The sequence below is a fragment of the Engraulis encrasicolus genome, chromosome 16 (assembly GCF_034702125.1).
Source record: "Engraulis encrasicolus isolate BLACKSEA-1 chromosome 16, IST_EnEncr_1.0, whole genome shotgun sequence".
Lineage (NCBI taxonomy): Eukaryota > Metazoa > Chordata > Actinopteri > Clupeiformes > Engraulidae > Engraulis > Engraulis encrasicolus.
Window position 1 is genome coordinate 35176916 of NC_085872.1, and position 20672 is coordinate 35197587.

Consider the following 20672-nt stretch of genomic DNA (forward strand, 5'->3'; position numbering starts at 1 on the left):
TTTCTTCACTTTCTTTTTCTCGACTATTTCAAATATCTGTCAACTAGAACACAATTTCTTCATTTGATTAAGAATCTAATTAAATCCTCATGTCATATGCAAAGTAGGCCTAACAACAAATAGCATTTAATTAGGGAGTTCAAAGAGCAACCAATTGAGAACTTGCTGCCTAGCAACTAATGCTGTAAACCGACAAGGGGGTCGTAAATACTCAATCCGGAGCTGTTGGGGGAAAAGTCGAAGTAAGAGCTATTGTGCCGCTGCTTGAATGCTTGAGACGGCTGAGCTTGGATTATGGAAAAGGAGACAATCTCTGTACGGTGAGCTGATCTACTCGAATAAAAACTGGAATTGTTATTTGCTTCAGAAACACGGGATCTAACTCTGAAGAGCAAGACTCGATTTGGGGAGAAGAGTTTAGCCTATCGATCGCAAAGATTCCTCTTCAAGCCAGTTGTCAATTGGGCTGTTTAGTTTTTACGCAGGTAATACTTTCAGATTTGGGGTCTCTCAACGGGTTTGTTGTGGATAATCTCAGGAATTGGTCTCCTGTTAGCCTACCGAAACGCTTTATACTGTATTCACCAATGACATATTTTGGTCACACTACTTTCAGTAACTTCACACTTGTGAATTCGTTGGAATTTGGACAAAATCGCCATCGCGCAAGCCAGAGCAGAAAGCGATCACCGAGGAAATGCAGCTTGTTTGAGCCACGTTAACAGTGTCGGGCTCTATGTGTATTAGCCTATAGTCCGCGGAAATGTTTGGAACAGAAAAAATGGTTTGCTGCTGGGAGCAGTCTTTGTAAACTTCGCTGTTCCCATGTTCTCCCCCCTTCCTACGAGTTGAACCAGTGCTATTGCTATGAAGGGATACAATGATGGCAATCTAACTTCTTGTCTTGAGGCACGTGCATGGGGTATTTGTTTTGTAGCCTATTTGTGAATGCACTGAGAGCAAATAAACCCTTTTCGTTTTTGTCCTCCTAGCAGGACATTTACGTCACATGCAACTTTGTATCTGTCGATTATTCCGCGACTGTATCAATTGTAATGACGTCATGTGGTGTAATTCTAATGTCAAGTAACACAGAGCATCCATGCAATGAAGAACAGAATTCGGTCTGCAAAGATAGTGCAACTAATAAGGCAGTGAAATGCTAGGCTGCTTGGTGTCCGTAGCACTACGCTACAGTATGGACTGACTGTCTGCAGCCTGTCGACATCACAGATGTCTGCCTGCTGCCGCATGTCTGTCACTATCTTGTCAAATTAGAGGGCACACCAGTTCACAACGGCACCAGTTCGGGGCTGGATTTGGGTTTTCCACCATAGTACCCCGGTGAGTAGTGTGGGTTGAGAATGTCATTGATATTTGTCTGAGACGAGGATACTGAAAACTCGGCTGTGAAGTTTTGAGACTTGACGAGTTGAACGAGACACGCGTTCAGCAATATCACAGAAGACGAGCGCCATATGACACCCTGTGTGCGCCTTGTTTGTCGTCTTCTGTCAATTTCAGCGCTTTTCCTAGAGCCCTCTGGACCCGGTGTGTGTATAGCATTTAATTATTATGCGACCTGCATATGGGATCTCCTTCAGGGTTTCAGCATCAACGCACATTGCACATGTGGGTCAGTGGCCTACATACTGGCATCCCCATATTGTTTGAATTTGGAGCAGCGCACGGCAGAAGCTGCCCTAACTTTCTCAGAAGTCATTATTCAACCAACAACAGTGCGTGGTAAGCACTGCTGCGCAGAACCAGGGGAGAAATACTAGCGTGTATGGGGTGAGTGTTAATTTTTCCTTCAGGTAAAGGATGTAGCTGCAATTTCCTTTTCCACTTCTTGCATAGGTCAGTATGACAGCTGGCAGCAATTCTGTTGCGAAAGGTGAAACGTGATTGAACAGGCGCGCAGTGGGCTGTTCAAGCCAGGGAAAAATCACCCTTTAGGTCTAAATTCATTTGTCTGGGCATGTCGTTTGGTTTAGTTTACACTATGTGCTTGGTGGCCTGTAGGCCTAAACAGGATTTATGTTGGCTTATTTTCATAATTTCTCGCCAAATACAACTTTTGCATTTCTGTTTCGGAAGTGGGATGCCACTCTGATATAATTTGATACTCAGTGGCTTTGTGACGGTCTGTGTCGAATAGGCTACTTTCACAATCAAACAGTTGACTTCTTCCATCAATAATCTTCTGCACCCCCCCCCCCCCCCCAACTCCAGAGAGTGCAGGTCCAGAGCTGTTGTGGATTCATGGAAACTGCACAGAAAGGAGTTTTAATGAAGTTAATTGCTGATGCATTTATGCAGAACAGTAGCCTGCTATCGATCAGACGTGTACAGTAAAATACCCATCGCACACAGGAGCTGTCCACTCCCTCTAGACAGCTGACTGTAATGAGATGGAATGGGTCTTTTTAGTTTTTCATTTCCACTCAAAAAAGAAAAAAAAATGTTTTCAGCCCACTCCCGAGCTCGAGCTCGGGGGAGCCGCAAAGCTGCTGTTCCCTCTTTTAGAGTCTTGCAGTGCACTGTGGTGGTGTAGTGACAGAAGTTGGGAGAGGAAACTGAGGACAGACTGTATGGGCTGACAAGGGAGAAGGCTGGCTGAGCCGAGCGGAGCTGTCTTTGCAGTTGATTTGCTCAGCAGAAGGGCTGCACTCAGAGTTGTTAAACTGGGACAATTTGGAGTCGGATGAAATTGTCGTTAATTACCGTGTGTGTGTGTGTGTGTGTGTGTGTGTGTGTGTGTGTGTGTGTGTGTGTGTGTGTGTGTGTGTGTGTGTGTGTGTGTGTGTGTGTGTGTGTGTGTGTGTGTGAGGCTTGTACGAAATTCCGAATTGAATTGAGAATGACCCCAAAATTCAAATTCAATTCTTGAATTTCAATATGAATTGAATTGAAATTCCAAACAGGAAATGGAATTGCAATTCGAATTGGAATGGCAGGAAACTGAATTTCACAGAATTTAAATTCTAAGAAATTCAAAGCAATGACATAATACTGACATTAGGTGGAAGCAGGGATGGTCAGTATCTCGAATACTTAAATAATTAAAATAATTAAAATACATTTCGAAATAGAACATAGTATTTTGAATTTTGTATTTCATGTCAGTAAGTCAGTCAAGTATTTGAAGTTTGTATCAAAATACTTTCTCCCCTGTATTTTGAATTTTCAAAATAAGATAAAATACAATAGCCTACTTTCTCCTGAACAATGCAATTACATAGTAGGAACACGGATCCAAATAGTATGTAAGTGATGCTAGTAGCTATTTTGGAATGTAAAAGTGTTTGTCTGGGAAAGGGGTGAAGGACTCCAAAGACTGACAGTTCAATTCCCAGGTAACATTTACTACCTGACTATGAGTTACTAACGAATAACCAGCCTCAAAATTCTGAATTATTGAATATATGCTGTTGGATCAAAAAACGCCACTCTTGATAAAAGATCAATAATTGAAATTGCCATGCTAAGCATCAAGGGTGCAACCGTGATCATTACTAATGCTGCACCATGCATCACCCACAAGATGGCGCTCTAAGGCCACAAATGGTGCATTAGTGACGCTTTGCAAGATACGTGGACATAATTTACAAGATACACTTTCTTGTTTATTGAACTCACATACCGACCTTGACATATCTTTACCATTTTTTAAATGCTAGTTGTGCCAAGTAGCCCATTGTTTTTATTGCCTTCTCCATAATTACAAGAACTTAACATTATTGTTTGTTCAATGACTGGAAATGATGGCTACACAGGAGTCTGTGTGGTTTAAAGTAGGCCTACCTTTTAGTGTGTACTGTAAGTGAATTGAATTGTTATTTTTTGTCAATGCCATACAAGCCATTAAGTAGCGAAGGGAAGTTGAGTTTCCTTGCTGAGAGTCGAACCTTGAACTTCTGGCATGCAAAACTGGGGCTCTAACCGCTACACCAAATAGCCGGACTCATTAGCTTGAGTCAGGGCAGACCCACATAGCCTACCTAGTTTCTGTTGTATTTTGTGTATTTGAAAATGCAAAATACAGTATTTTGATTATTGATATATTTACTGTTATGTATTTTGTAACGTATTTGTAACATCTTAGAGCTGGGTATTTTGCATTGCATTTTGAAATACATTTAGTTGTATCTTTGCCCATCCCTGGGTGGTGGTGTAAAACTAAAAGAAACTCAAAGTAATGACAAAATAAGAACACTAGATGGTGCTGTATATTTATAAGCATGTGTCTATTCCCGGCACTGCAAGGTGTGTGGGAAGAGTGAATTATAGCCCCCTTAGGTCACCTGTTGGGTTTAATATATATTTTTGTTAATGCTATTGTACTTAGTTACACTGTTATTGTTGTATTTTACTATTTTGAAAACACAAAAGTTGCGTGTTCATCCACTTCCTGAATTGCAGTGAGTTTCAATTCCATTTTGAATTCCGTTTCCTGTAATTCAAATTCAGTTCAATTCAACATCCTGTAGGGGTGGAGTCAATTCAATTCAAATTCAATTCCACTTCCTGAATTGAATTTAATTCAGAAATTCTGAATTTCGTGTGTGTGTGTGTGTGTGTGTGTGTGTGTGTGTGTGTGTGTGTGTGTGTGTGTGTGTGTGTGTGTGTGTGTTTGTGTTTGTGTTTGTGTTTGTGTGTGTGTGTGTGTGTGTGTGTGTGTGTGTGTGTGTTGCCTCTCTCCTCTCCTCTGCTTTTCTACCCTGTTGCTGTTCGATGAAGGGTATAACTGTCACCCTGCCACTCATCAGCTGTTGCAGCAGCGGGATGCAAAACTCTCTTTGCTGTCTTTTGTCAGAGGACGAGCAGCAGCATCCGACTGGATGAGCTAACGCTCTCTACACAGTAAATTCTGCAGTGCTCGTTTAACACTTAGAGAGTTGACTTGACATCATTTGGACTTAAATGAGCTCTCTAAGTGTTGAAGTAACACCGCAACATTTACTGTGTACACTAGGCCTGTTCACAAAATAGACTTTCTCCCCTGACTTTGTCCTTACTGCATATTGGGGGGGACGTGTGGGTTTGTTTGGGTTTTGTTTTTTTTGTGGGAGGGGCGTTGGGGTGTGGGGGGGTGTATCTGCTTATTACGTGCCACAGAACTACAGTGGACCATGCAGTGGGTACCGCACACTTGTGCTGCAACATATGTGATGCATTTCATCCCTGCTGCCACAGCTCTCTGAGATCAATAGTGCAAACAAGATTAATGTTTAGTCTGGCAGAGCATCGGCCAATATTTAATTCCATCACAAACACACAGTGATCGTCCTGCTTGTGTTTTTCTTTTGTGCTCCTCTTCTAAAAAAAATCAACGCTTTGGCAAGCGTTCCACAAGCCGGTTGATTCATCGCAACCTGGTGGTGGTGGTGTGTGTAGTGGTGGTGGTGGTGTTGTGGTGGTGGTGGTGTTGTGGTGGTGGTGTTAGTGGTTGTCATGACTGCCGTGGATGCGTGTGCATGCACTGACTGTTAAAGCTTGCCTGTGTGCTCGAGGAGCTGCTGCATCTGATTACCTCACTCCATGTGATTGATTCCCCGCTGATTCACACTGAAAAGTAGCCTAGAAATCTAGACGCCCCTAGTGGCCGCAAAATGAATTTGCTCCCGGCTTTGCTGTAGGGGTTTTTGGCGCGGCCAGGCTAACTGAAAAGTAATCCCACCTCAAATAGTCTACTCTGTTGAGTTTTCTAAACCCCCCCCAAAAGATTCCCTGAGGTTAATGGAGAAAGGAATATAGAAGCCAAAACAGAATCAACAAACTGAGAACTGGTGAACTGCAAGGTATGTTAATAATGTAGACTATCCCCCACTCCATACCTCCACCGACTCTACCCAAACAGTTTTGCAGGTGCCCAGACCAGGAACACACACACACAGAAGGAAAGACCATATCAACAATCTGCTCTCTCACATTTATGATTTTTATTTAGGCAAAAAAGTTATACCTCAGGGGGACTTCATCAGTGTCGTTATCTGCGCTCGACCACCGCGTAGATAATCTGGCAACACACTGCCACTGGTATCCAGCTGCTCTGATGGCGTCGTTAAGTCACGGTGCAGTGGGGTGGAACGCACTTCAAGCCTGCCGCGGCTTGTCTTGATCACCTAGCCTTGACTGTTGCGTGGGAGCATGTCTTTACCAGTGAGGCACAGGGCCGCAATGTTCACTGCAAGACTGTGGCATGTGATTGGGGGGGGTAGAAGCTGAAGGATTTTTTTGAGGAAAATGCTGACTATTTTTGTGTAAGAAAACTCCTTACTCATGTCTTTTTTTTCTATGTGAAAGACTTGTTGAGCTTTTGCGTCTATTTCGAGGAATTTGTTCCTGTTGCCGTTTCCTCTCATGAGGCCAGACTTAAGAAGCCGGCTTAAGGGTATTAAATATTTTGTTGAGAGGATACAGACCTCTAATTATTCCGAATGTCATGTGACCTAATTTTTAGATTCTTGATGAATACCTCTGAGTGCCTTGCCCTGGATCTGACCAGAGGGCTGCCAGAAATCACTGGACCCATTTGAGCAAAATTATATACTGTCTTTGTTGTCAACGCCAGGGAGACGAGAGCTAAATAACATGTTAACTCTTGACCAGCACTTCGCTGTAGCTTTCAGGAGTTGTGCTATTTGGCTAATGCACTGTCATCTCACTAATTACCAACACCAAGCAAATTACATTTTCCTCATGTCTTGAAGTCGGGGGCAGTGCACCCTATTGTACTGCTGTCGTCCAGTCCTGCACAATAGCCCACTAGCAGACCCAAATCGCTTTTGTTTCCTGCTATCTTACTAATTACTATGACCAATTAAAATTAATTGTCGAGATCACACTGTAAGAGATTGTAACATCTCTTTCATTTGCAGACAGCACTGAATTCATTGAAGATATTCTGTAAAAGAAAAGGAAGTGGTGAGATGAAGTGAGTCTGTTCTGGAAAGTGGCTACTGATTTGTTGACACAGTGCGTCTGCTCTCTATGATTTGGATTGGAAGCTTCAAAAAATGGACTTGGTTCAGCCTTTAATTAGAATGCTTTGTAAATATAGGAAATGTAGGCTTGGATGTATATTTATATGGATATATTTTTGCTTTCTGTGAGTCCCACGCTGGCGCTAGAAATGAACTTATAAACGAAGCATATGTATTCATGTATTTCATATGATGCATAGGAGTAGATTCTTAGGTGCAAGTAGCTAACGCTATCTTGTTTAAAAAACATGTACCATTTATGTTAGATTTGACACCTTTGCCATTGTTGCAACGTCTAGCAAATTCACATAGCCAGAGGTTACAAAACACACCATAGTGCATTTAGGTGTGAAACCTCATTAAATCGCTTAAATTGTGAAAAGTGGCATGGCAGAGAATTGAAGTCACAGTGGTGATGGTTAGCCTGTATCTTGAGGTGCTATAAGTAATGTTGAACCAACATTGTTCCTCCCTTGCAATGGTCCACAGTATAAAGGCCTTGAATGCTTCTTCTGGCTGAGATGAAGGCACGGTGGCAAACAGGGCGGTCTGTGGTCAGTGTTGAGTCATTGAGCTAAATGATTGCCTCTGTGAGTGAGAGTGAGTGATGGGAGCCTTTAAGTCGGTGCACTGTTCGAGGTTTCCAAGGCTGTCCGGCCCGCTCCCAGTGAGGAATGTGATGTTTGGTACACCTTTATGTATTACTGACACCTCTCTCCAATACTTTAAAAGCAGCGTAGGCTGTGCAACTCTTGCCAACAAGTTCTAACGCTCTCACTTCACTCTCTGTCAAAGTGACCAGAGTGGCCTTGCAGAGTTTGTGTAATAGAAAACGGGCAGTGTTTGTGTATGTCAATTTCTTTCTGAAGCATTTTACTGTTAAGCAGTTGTCTTGTGACAAATCTCTGAAAACCATTTACATCAGAGTCAGCATTTATGACATGAGCAAATAAGATAAAATAATCAGTTGTACAAACTATATTTATGAAAGTAATCAGTTTGTTCTACAGTAAAACAAAGGTTTGCTTGAGTGGAAATGTTCACCTAAGTGGGTTACAAGCTCATAATAGAAGACTGCTTTGTTCTTAAACCCAATAAGGTGTGCTTTAATCCAGAGACTGGAGTAAGGGGCTTAAATGTGTTCTTTTGTTTGTTTGTTTGTTTGTTTGTCTTCTTCCATGTGCCCAGGTGGGGGGTCCTCATCATCGCTGTGTGGAAATGACCTTTGGAAAACTGCTCCTAAAGCTACACACTGGACATTGTAGCTGCGTGAGCCTCACAGGACTCTCCAAAGGGCAGCAGGAGCCATGAGGATGAAGAGACGGGCGCCAACAGGAATATCGATTATTACAATGGACATCTAGCCAACGATGACCATGAGTCCTAGACGCTGACTTTTGTCATAACTCACCCCCCCCCTTTCTCCCCTCCTCATCCCTCACCCCAGTTCCCCTCTCACCCACCTACCCCATCCACCCCCCTTTGCCCACTCCGCCGTAGCCAACTGCAGGGGCAGAGCTTCACCTGACCTTGCTCGCTCACCATGCTGCGCTTCCTGTCGCTGAAGTTCGGCCGGCTGTACCGCTGTGGCAAGCTGCTGCTGGTAGCGGGCCTGTTCGTGGTGGTGCTGATGAACACCCATAGCCTGCTAGCCTCCTTCCAGCGCAACGAGCTGACGGACCGCCGCTTCGTAGGCCTCAACAAGTGCCCCGCCTGCTTCGGCACCAGCTGGTGCCGCAAGTTCATGAACGGCCAGGTGTCCTTCGAGACCTGGGGCCGCCTGCGCTTCCTGGACTTCTTCAACGTCAAGAACGTGTACTTTGCGCAGTATGGCGAGCCGCGGGAGGGGACGCGGCGGGTCGTTCTCAAGCGGCTCGGGTCCAACCAGGAGCTGGCCGAGATCGACCAGAAGATCTGCAAGCGGGCCACGGGGCGTCCGCGCTGCGACATCATCCAGTCGATGTACAAGACGGAGTTTGCACGCTTAAATGGTGACGTGCGACTGCTGACGCCGGACGTGGTGGAGGGCTGGTCAGACCTGGTGCACTGCCCCTCGCAGAGGCTGCTGGACCGCGTGGTGAGGCGCTACGCAGAGACCAAGGACTCTGGAAGCTTCCTCCTCAAGAACCTGAAGGACACGGAGAGGATGCAGCTGCTCATGACGCTCGCCTTCAACCCAGAGCCCCTGGTGCTGCAGGTAGGACCATTAGGCTCATAGAAGTCTTTAGAGCTAGTTACTGCTCTTTTCAAACCCCTGAAAATGGAGTTGAATGTCTGCACCCTTGCTCCCGTTTTGCTTTTTTTTCTTAGAAAGTGTGGAGACATTCAATTTTTTTGTTGTTGTCTGACCCTTTTGTCCTGCACCTGCAGTTTGGATGTCTGCACCACTAACTCTTTTACACCCCACCCCCAAAATCACTGTTGCAGTTGTGGACATGTACATGTGCCGTGCCGTGCAGATTCAGTTATTATTTTCAGTCCTGCTCAGGTGACCGAGACACCATGTTGCTTTTTTGATGTCTTGGGCCTTTTGCAAAATTCAATTGGATATGTAGTCCTTGGATTAAAGTTTGAGGGCTGTACTTTGCTGAACTGGTAAGAATGTTAAGGTAGGCTACGTGTTGACCGTAAAGGAGAGCTCGAATGCTTTTGTGGGTATGCTGTCTTTTTCTACAGGATTTTGACTTTTAATTTTCTAGCTTTGCTGTAGGGTCAAAGACGAGACGTGCATTTTTTTTGTTCCGCACTCATTTAACTATCAAAAAAGTAAATTAATGAATTTTGAATGTTATGCTGATAAACAGCATAGTCTGTTTTCTCATTCCAGTAACATTTAAAGAAAAATAATTGTCAATGTATGTGTGAAATAATCTCATAAAGTGCAAAAAAGTCATTCAGTGTAATGGTCCGAACTTAAAAATCATCAATACATCCTTGAATAATTATGCAAAATGATGTTATTGTATTAGAAGCACGTTTCATTACCATTTTGTTTTGATATTCAAATCATCTGGGGACTTTTGTCCGGATTTTCAATTCCTTAGATATCATTCAGTGTAATAAGATCAACATGGTGCTTTTAAATCATAATAAAAAGTGATAGTCACACAACAATATGTGACATCATCAAAAGGACCCCTAGGGACCCCTTAAGTGATGATGCAAAGGAAGAGTCTTGTTCTTCAATAGTCGAAAATTCTGTATTTTTATCTTGTGGTAACAGCGTCCACAAAAACAGATGTCATTCAGTGAAATGTCAAAAAATACTTTTATACTCAGATATTCATCCAAACAAGCATATTTTCTAAATAGACATAGTAAACATTGTGGATCAAAGTCATTGTTTCATATAGGTGACTAACTGTGTGCTTGTAAAAAGGTAAAAATAATGTGAAAAGTATTTGGTCGTCCTTCAGTGTAAGAGATGTCATTCAGTGACATGCAGTGTACGGGCCATTTCATTCAGTGTAATCAATTCATAGTTGTATATTAAGAATCAAAACGGCAATATAACTTGCAATATTACTATAAGATACAATAATATGATGATACTACTTGAAATTATGACTTTTATTGTTATTTCCATTACAACCTTGTTATTATCATGTAGCAACCATATTACTGGGTAGATTCTGGGATTTTGGAAGTTGTAGGCCTACATGAATTATCAGAACACCCTAATCGAGATCCCCGAAATATGCAGGTCAACAGACAACATTTTCTTTTTTATTGTTTTAGGCCTAAGTAGTAGCCTACCTCTAAGCTTGTGATCTTGGAAGTTCTTCAAAACACGTTTTAATGCCCCAATATTAAGTAAAATACCAATTATTTGACAGCATCTATTTCTGTTGTCACTCATTCAGGACGTTGAGTACTGTAGTATGATGGTAACAATATGATGGCAATGAAAAGTAGCTGTTGATATAGGCTTTTTTGCCAAGGCATCATTCAGTTTAATAGTTGTGGTCATTCAGTGAAATGCACATTTTTATGTGAAAATAAAGTCAAATTCTTACAAAACTTATTTGTTTAGCACAACACATGCGGGGGCATACAACAAATGAATAATTGTGTATTTTAAACTGATTTTCTCTTCCGTGGAAAAACTTCTTAAAGCCAAATGGGTGAAATGCACTCGGTGAAAGACTACAAACACTGCAAAAACTATTTGCAAATGCCTTTTACTAGAAATGTTTAGGTTTGATGAAGACCTTAAATATAGCCCTTTACTATGTTATGTAGCTTATTTCAGTTTTTTAACGTCATCTATATGTTTTTTTCATTATCAACTGTTTAACACCGTATTACACTGAATGACATTTTATGGGTAAAAATGGGGTAAAAATGCATGTTCCTTACTATTTTCTGAACAGAAAATAATAAACTTAATCACTCTACACTCCAATGTACCCAAAAAAGTTGAAGAACGGTGTCAGGGAACAGTTTTATTTTTTGGAGTCCTGAAAACCCTGTTTCGTCTTTGACCCTATAGCAGAACGATTTCACTCAGCCATCCGAGCTAAGCAATTGTAAAATGTGAGGAAAAAAGGCCATGTGTTCTGGATTTCTGAAGCATGTTAATCTCCTTCACTTCAGATTTTGAAATGAACATTACAAGGAGGGAAATGAAGCGTTTTGTGCAGACGTGTGTTAATCAGCGAAGCCTCTCCACATCTGTACAGTTGTCCACTGACAGCAAGACATGCTCATCGTTAGGTATGCCTAGTTGCTGAAATGTCATGTCTTCTTGGGAACAAATGATCTGCAAAATTGCAGCGCAGTCTTGTGCGCTGTTCGTCGTTGGCCAGGTGCCAGAGCAGTAGTCGCTGGGTTTTTCTGCTGTAGTGGACACATCACAATGAAAGTCCTGCTGCAGGTCTTTTTTTTCTTTCTTTCTTTTCTGTCTTTCTTTTTTTTTTGCAGACACCAGCCGTCAGTGCATCTGAACTCCCCCTGCACCCCTAAAACTCATTGATTCTGTTCCAGTTCTGCTTATGATTCCGCTCAGCTGTCGAAGGGCCAGATAAACAAAACGGCATGTCCGTTAAAGCGCTCGATGCTCCCATTGATCCCCTCTACTTTGTCCTCTCCCTCCATCTGTGACACCTTTCCACCGGAGTAAATGGCAAAATCAGCTCCCTCTCCGAGCGGAATCCATAGAATGTAATTAGCCTTGTTTGTTTCGCCCCCGCGCGCCCCTTCAACCTGCGCAGCAAATTCCATCAGTGTAATGAAACGACGACGGGGCAGCGTTGGCCCGGGCATTGAGGCCCCTGATGGATGGTGTCCTGAGTCGTTGATATTTGCTCGTGCCGGCCTAAATGGGGGATCACAAGGCCTTGGCCTCTAAAGATTCTTCGGCTTGAAGAGGTTAACCATGTAAGCAGCTGGGGAAAAGGAAGAGCGAGAGGGACAGACAGACAGACAGACAGACAGACAGACAGACAGACAGACAGACAGACAGACAGACAGACAGACAGACAGACAGACAGACAGACAGACAGACAGACAGACAGATTCCAGTTGCATCTCTGTCATGAATTTATCCCCATGCCTAGTTAAGATCATAGAACTGACAATGATGTTTCATTTTGTACATTCACACTGTCATGCATCAATGTTGTACAAGTGTTTTCGTATCTGCAATACTAACCCTTCCATACTGCAATACTAACCTACTGTATTCTTGAGTGATAACCAAAGGTTCTTTTCCACTGGTAGTTTTCTGGTAGGCCTACAGCTCAACACAGCACGACTCGGCCACCACCACTTTTTTGCTTTTCGAATAGGTACAACACAGCACAATCATAAAGCAAAAAGTGGCTGCCAAGTCGCGCTTTGTCAAGCTGTATAAAACCGCCAGTGGAAAAGAGGCACACATGTGTACTCAAATTAACATCCCAACATGAACATCCCAATTTATGGTGCTATTTACGGTACATCTGACAATGACGGCACATCATGTTTGTGGGCTGTTATTTAGTGGAGAGTAGGTCGTTTCAGTCCCTTCCTCCTCCTTAGTGTGTTTCCTGAATGGCTGGCTTCCATCTTTTGTGCCGATGTATTTTTAGTGTGGTGGAGAGTGAGCAAACAGTTTGATGTCCCTGTTTTGTTTGCGGAGTCGTATAGAGGGCAGTGGAGGCTGGCTACTTCGCTTCGGGGGTGGAGGTCTGAATATCTCCCGAGAAAGGCTGCTTAGATTGCGACCGCCCGCGTGTGACAAGAATCCTAATGCTGTCCATTTTATCAGCATGTTACTTATTTTCTTTTCCTTTCTTTCTTTTTATTTTGAAAAAGAAAGCCCTTGGCCTTTCACATTGAACTGACACACACACACTCACACACACACACACACACACACACACTGCACACAACATTGACGTGGCTTTGTATGCAATCACTGTACGGTCTACTTCAGGAGAAGGTGCCCATTGACTAACTGTTATCATGCAATACTCCTGCAACCCCCCCCCCATATGCACACACTGAAAGCATGGCCCATCTGCTCAGTGAGGCTGAGAATAGCACCGGACAAGCCTGGAGGGTGGGGAGGGAGGGGGAGACAAGGAACAAGGCAACACTGAATGGAGTAGTGAGTGGTGCAGGGTGTGTGTGTGTGGTGGGTGGTAGGGTGGGTATTGGTAGTGTTAGTAGTTGTGTGTTTGTCTGTGGGGGGGGGGTGTTTGTGTATGTGGGGTGGTAGGTGCATGTCCATCAAGTTAGTAATCTCTCTGAGGCCATAGCACTAAATCAGCTCAGCTCTCCCTTCCTCCCCTCACCTGACAGGAGACTCACTATGGTGAATTACTTGCAACCCCTTTGCCCTGGCCTTGTGCCTTGACCAGAGCCAAATGCCATAGTAACAGTTTTATTTACTGACCAGAAGGTTGTTTACAAGTTCACCGCCAGTGAACCGCAGTGGCCTGCTCCACAGTACGGACAGCAAATGGGTGAAAACGACTAACATGTGGTGGTTTTTTCTGCATCAATCCAGAATTTCTGGTTTTCTGACCTGAAAAATCATGTAGTTGAGTATACATTCACAGGCCACTTAATTAGTATGAGTATATATTAAGGATAGACCGATATATATATCGGTATCGGTATTGGGCCGATATTTGCATTTTTAAGTGTATCGTATCGGCCGATACTCGTGTGGTTTTGGCTGATACGCAATATTTATTATTTTATGTCATTCTGTTTTTTTAAAAAGCACCAAGACACTTCATTTTTTTATTACTTGATTGTTAGACATTACTTGATTGTTAGAGTGGGTGTTTAAATGTTACAAGTTCTACCTCAATTTGATAATGTTAAAGGAATGTTTATTTTTAACCTGAGACCTGGTATATTTGTCATTTTTTTAGCTTTTTTTTAGCCCATATCGGCCCCAAATATCGGGTATCGGAAATCGGGTATCGGCCAAGGTTGATGAAAAAAAATCGGTATTGCATCGGCCATTAAAAAACCTGTATCGGTCGACCCCTAGTATATATAACCCATTGAGAGTAAATAGAATGGAGGCCAAAATTCTATTTCATTGTTGAAGCCAAGTTGGAGCCAAGGTTGGACCCAAAAAGACCAAAAAATGGCCAAATCCCATTCATTCCTATGAGAGACATAAAACCCTGAATCTCCCTTAAATGCCACTCCAGGGGGATCATTTTTCTCTCAACTAGTAGGTCCCCTTGCTCTCCAACTTACCAGGGTGGTGATTTTTTGTGGTGATGTTTTATTTTAGAGAGATATTAAAAGTTAAATTGACCAATGAGCATCAGAACATGGTTTGATTGACCGTTAGAAGTCTTGTTGTTGTCCAATCAGCACCTGCGTTTGGCGTTGCTAAGGTGGAATGTAAGTTGGAATGTTCCCAAATCTGGCTTCAAAGCGTTGAATGGCAAATAGCGTTGATTTGGCGTCCATTCTATTTACTGTCAATGATATAACCACTGTCACCATGGAGGTCTGTAACCATTGAATGTGCTCTGTACGTCTTTCCTGCATTGCTGGCCTTTGGAGGAATCTTGACATTGGCCCTTTTAACTTACGCTGGGACGGACTGGATGGTTGGCTCATTTTTTGGCGTTGTTGACCTTCAAGCTTAGAGATGCCTTGCGTACATTCCATTATTCATCGTTCTCGACTTACACTTGTGGACTCTCACTCCGCCTCCATGGACAAATCAAAGTTTTAAAGTTTCACCGCTGTCAGCCTACTAGGCACAACAACTTTTGGGGAACATTTCCTTATTCAATATCCCGATTGCAAAGAATTAAATGACCTTTGTGAATTGCATTGGTGCCAGATATAGAACTGACTTTCAAGCCCCACACCAGTCATCCGTGTGCGCTGCCTTGCCTGCATTGTATTTCTTGCATTTCTGACAGCTAGCTAACCAGTTTGTAGTCATTCTGGCGCTGGCGCTGGTTTGCTGCTGCATATAGCAGAAATGAACTGGGTGGCTCCTGTTGGCTAGAAGGTCAAAGGGCATGGCTGGCACTCGAGTGCCGCCGGCCAAATAGAAAATGCAGGTGATACTCTCCACGCCTTGTTGATGTATAATTCTAAATCTAGGGTGGGAAACCGTTTTCATTCGAGGACCACTTTTAAGTCCTCCAAGAGCCGTACTGTGAACACAAACAAGGCCTACACTTTAGGCCTATATTGAAGGTGGCAACCTTTACAACAGGCCCCACCTTCACTAGGTCCCCTGAAAATATAGCTTATTTGTATTGCAAATGCAATTTCCAAGATTTCTTTTTAAGTCATATTTCATGCGAAACTGCATAACATTAAAATGATATCGTAAACGGCCCTCGAGACATAGGTTCCCCATCCCTGCTCTAAATGCAGGTGGCTGACTCCCTGTTTTCCTGTGTAGAAATGTGCTTCTTTTTTTGTCCTGTGGTGGATAGGGTGTGTTGGAGTAGGGTGGAGAGCGCGAGGTACACAGAATTTTACAAGTCTATAATTACTCGCGGAGTACAAGTTGTCATCTGGAGAAATCACAAGCAGATGCCAGTTTCCAGAGCTCGGAAGAGCAAAAGCATTAAATGGGTATCTTCAACTAATGCCATCACAGCATCTTGAGTTGCATAGACCTAGTTAAAGCCACAGGCCCCAGCACTGAGCTGGGGCCAAGTGCAAACTAAAGACTCTCTCTCTTCAGCCTTCTAGCATTTCACTATGTTGTGTTTTTGACTTAATTTAGAGTCTTAAACCAACCTTAATTTGCTATTTTTTGTCGATCAATGTGTTTTCCTCTTTTGAGTGAGCATCATACACAGACTAGTATGCCAATAAAGAAATCCCCCCTCTAGACGTCTAACCGCACGCATTAGCGGGATAGAGATGCTTCATTTACTCTGTCGACAGGTTAGCACCGAAAGCTAAATGTTTTGCCAATTAAATGGCAGTTGTACTTGCTCATTAAGACCTTGCAACATTAGGAGCTCATTAATCTCCTGAAACCATCCATTGTGGCCTTCACACTCAGGGGCTCTGCTACACGGCTGGGATGCATCTACAGAACTTAACCGATTTAACGGCCGCTTCCATCCTGGGGACAAATATTTCAGGGTACACTCCTTCCCACACATTACGACCCATCTGTGTCATTATTTAGGCTGCATGTTAAAATATGTATGAGGTAGAGAAGAGATAAAAATGTATCCCAGTCATGGGCAATTGCCCAGGTTATTGATCGTTTTGGTGGATACCTTTTGTGGTAATGCCTCCATTATCTGAAGAGCAGGGCTTAAGGAGTGGAAAGTAGAGTTTTTCCAAGCCCTCATGGAAAAGAGCATTTCAGGTTGTTACTGTATGTAGCCCACATGATATTATGCTGTACACATTGTACTTTTCAGTTTTACGGTCCTCTCAGTGTTTGTTTGGAACTCCATCTCTCTGACGCACATGTTCTTTAGTGCATTTTTTGCTTTTAGAATTAATGAAATAAGGCAATTTACACTTTTCAATTACTGTCAAGGTTACGCTTTTCACACATTCACTTCACGCATTCTTCTCGATAAAATGTGAGATGTTAAGTGGAGGACGTAATAGTTTGTCCATACCGTAATGGGACGTTTAGGGATAATGAGTCATTTACTTGTGGATCTCCCGAAGGTTAAACACACTGCAGGGGCTTTGTTGTGGAGTACAGTACACAGTCCTTGGCTTTTGTGTTAAATTGCAATTGTCATAAGCGTATGCTTTCTTTGTGTGTTTGTGCTCAATTGCAATTTGTGTGTGTGTGTGCGTGCGTGCACATTTTTGTTTGCCAAACTACCCTGGCTGAACAAACAAGAGCGCTGAATACACAGTAGTGTGTGGAGAGAATTCTCTTCAGGCCTTTGTGTAAGGGATGGGATGTCACACACTGTCTGAGAGCAGAGCTGAAAAGCTCTCTCATTGAGCAGGACATACGGTTGTCCTTGAAGGTCGAGATCTTGTCCCCCCCCATGTGACGTTCACAGCTGTGTCGCGGCAGCGGAGGTGAGACACTTGATGTTTTGCTCCTTGTTCTCCCTCCAGGTCTGTTTTGTCGTCATCTGACAACACCACACTGTGCACACTGGTGCTCCAAGCCTCTGCAGACAGACAGACAGGGCCTTACAAGTACACAGATCTGTAGATGCACCATTGCACTGCTAGGCTTGTTTGGACTCAAACATTTCCTCAAAAACATGTCCTCTTTTCTTACAGAACAAGGAGGATTATTGATGTGTGAATCAGCAGGTAGAACAGAATGCCTTCCATTTTCCCTGCCACAGACAGTACTGTCCTTGTTTGTGTGTGTGTGTGTAGCTCAGGTGTACACAAGATGGAAAGAAGCATACAGGGTGAATTGGTGCTCCTTTGTAGGATGGTGCAGGAGTTGTGTAGGTGTTTAGCAGAGCCACATTGTAGGGCTGTCAGTGGGCTATCATGCAGAAGGACAGTGCAGCCCTGTTCCACTCCTCTCTCACACCGTCACACACAATGGCAGAACTGTGTGGGCAGCAATGTCCATTCCCTCTGCAGTAGTCTGACTGTGTGTGTGTGTGTGTGTGTGTGTGTGTGTGTGTGTGTGTGTGTGTGTGTGTGTGTGTGTGTGTGTGTGTGTGTGTGTGTGTGTGTGTGTGTGTGTGTGTGTGTGTGTGTGTGTGTGTGTGTGTGTGTGTGTGTGTGTGTGTGTGTGTGTGTGTGTGTGTGTGTGTGTGTGTGTGTCTCTGTGTGTGTGTGTGTGTGTCTCTGTGTGTGTGTGTGTGTCTCTGTGTGTGTCTCTGTGTGTGTGTGTGTGTCTCTGTGTGTGTCTCTGTGTGTGTGTCTGTGTGTGTGTCTGTGTGTGTGTCTGTGTGTGTGTCTGTGTGTGTGTGTGTGTGTGTGTCTGTCTGTGTGTGTGTGTCTCTGTCTGTCTCTGTGTGTGCATGCGTGTGTGCGTGCAGTGCACGCGTGCACGTCAGTGGGTCTGTCCACGTCCACACATGAGTGGAGGGTGCTTGTATGTGTTGTGTTCTGAATTATTGGAGTCATCTCATGAACTATTGAACAGTTATCCATTAATATTTAATGTGCACACTTGAAGCCGGGATATCAGATGTCCACTGTGCTTAAGAACTTTGTCAAGGTTGATTATTCTTTCTCGTGCCTTTCAAAAAGTTGAATGTGATGAGTGCTCCACAATGTAGGCTCTCTGACGTAGAGGAGAACAGGACGGCCATTCCCCAGTCAGTGCACAATTCTCAGCCTTGTTACTCTGAGAAATCACCCATCCATTTTTCATGATTGTTTTATTAATTTTCGCCTTTAATCTTTAATTGCCTTTGCCTGGCAGTGGCTGGTGGGTATTAGTGAGAAGACTTTTTAAAACATTTTTAATGAGTCAGATCTCAAGCCCCTTGTGAGACTTCAAGGCGTTTTAATATGTGAGCCACCCACCGCTGTGATGTGGCTATCACCTCAACAGTGCTGCTTTCCAAGTGTGTACAATACATCCTTCTGTGCCTTGTAGTAAGGGGCCCTGTGTTCCGATCTATTGCTCCAGATGCACCCTTATAAAAGGTGGGGGGAGGAGGTGGATGGGTGGGGGTGGGGGGGTCGATGGGGCTTGTTCCGTGAGGTGGATGAGCCCCTGGGATAACGGCAAGAAAGTGAAGCCCCATCCATCTCCTCTGATCATGTTGTTCTTTCATCTCTCACTCTCTCTCTGTTTCTCCCTCCTCCCCTCTGTCTCTGTATTCCTTCTTCTTCTCTCTCTCGCTTTCTCTCCTCTTGCTCTCTCTCCTCCCTTGCTCTGTCTCTCTCTACCTTTCTCATTCTCCCTTCATCCCTTCTTCCTTCTCTTTCTCCCTCTCCCTCTCCTTCCCCCTCTTCCTCCCTCTCTACCTCTCCCCGCTCTCTCTCTCCTCTCTTTCCCTCTCTACCTCGCTCCCTCTCCCTCCCTCCCCCCAGAGTTTCCCGTCAGACGAGGGCTGGCCGTTTGCCAAGTACCTGGGCGCGTGCGGGCGCATGGTGGCGGTGAACTACGTGGGCGAGGAGCTGTGGAGCTTCTACAACGCGCCGTGGGAGAAGCGCCTCGACCTGGCGCGCCAGCTCATGGACATCGCCGAGCAGCTCACCAACAACGACTTCGACTTCGCCCTCTACCTGCTGGACGTCAGCTTCGACAACTTCGCCGTGGGGCCGCGCGACGGGAAGGTCATCGTGGTCGACGCGGAGAACGTCATCGTGGCGGATAAGAGGCTCATCAGGCAGAGTGAGTTGGAAGTTTAGCGTTTTTTTCTGGAAAGTGCAGTATGAGGGGAGTCTGGAAACCAGCTGGAGAGGCATACTACATGGGATAGGGTTGGCAAGAAATTACTCAGACTGGTTTCGAACCCGAGTCCCCCACAGGTGCGCATTTAAACAGAGTAAGTACAGTACAAAGTGCAAAGTAAAGTACAAAGTACAGTATGATAGTATGGGTTTGGGGGCAGCGGTGGTGGTTAGGGAGGTGGACTTCAGATCAGAGGTTAAGATCAGGTTCGAATCCCACCCTTACCTCTTCCTCCATCCATGGCTGAAGTGCCCTTGGCACTTGGCATCTAACCCACGCATTGCCCCAGGGGCTGCCTGTCACCAATACTCTGTAAATATCTGTAAGTCACTTTGGATAAAAGCATCAGCGAAGGCCCTGCCATGGCCAACTGGTAGGGCACTCGCCTGCCATGTGGCTGACCCGGGTTTGATTCCATCCCGGGTCCTTTGCCGACCCCTCCCCGTCTCTCCCAATTCGCTTCCTGTCCACCTCTCACACTGTCCTATCAAATAAAGTCGAAAACGTTTTTATTAAGTATCAGCTAAGTGTATTGTAATGGAATGAGTAGGTCAGAAATGAGCTGGAGAGACACATACTACATGGGATAGGGTTGGGAAGAAATGACTCAGACTGGTCTCGAACCAGAGTCCCCACAGGTGCACATCAAGCAGAATAATTTTTTAATGTATATTTTTAGCTTTTTGATATGACATGAGAGTAGACTGTAAACAAGTTGGAGAGACCGATATGGAATAATGTGGGCAAAATTACCCAGACTGGATTCGAACCCCATAGATTACCACAGGTGCACATAGCCCATACAGCAGTGGTCTCCCATTATTTTCCCCTAAGGGCATAATTATGTAGTGCACGTGAGACTGGGGGCCAAACAAATCACCCAGCCG

The 20672-nt window shown here is 44.1% G+C and overlaps 1 protein-coding gene across 1 annotated transcript in view; it reads left to right on the forward strand.

The window, feature by feature from the left end:
- Positions 1-202: 202 nt before the first annotated feature.
- The window catches only part of dipk2aa (divergent protein kinase domain 2Aa), a 26874-nt gene continuing 6404 nt past the window's right edge, over positions 203-20672 (forward strand). The window contains exons 1-3 of the mRNA XM_063219500.1: positions 203-485; positions 8178-9186; positions 19422-19725. Coding sequence (XP_063075570.1) covers positions 8533-9186; positions 19422-19725 — 958 coding nt within the window. The 5' untranslated portion in view covers positions 203-485; positions 8178-8532. The remainder of the gene's footprint in view (positions 486-8177; positions 9187-19421; positions 19726-20672) is intronic.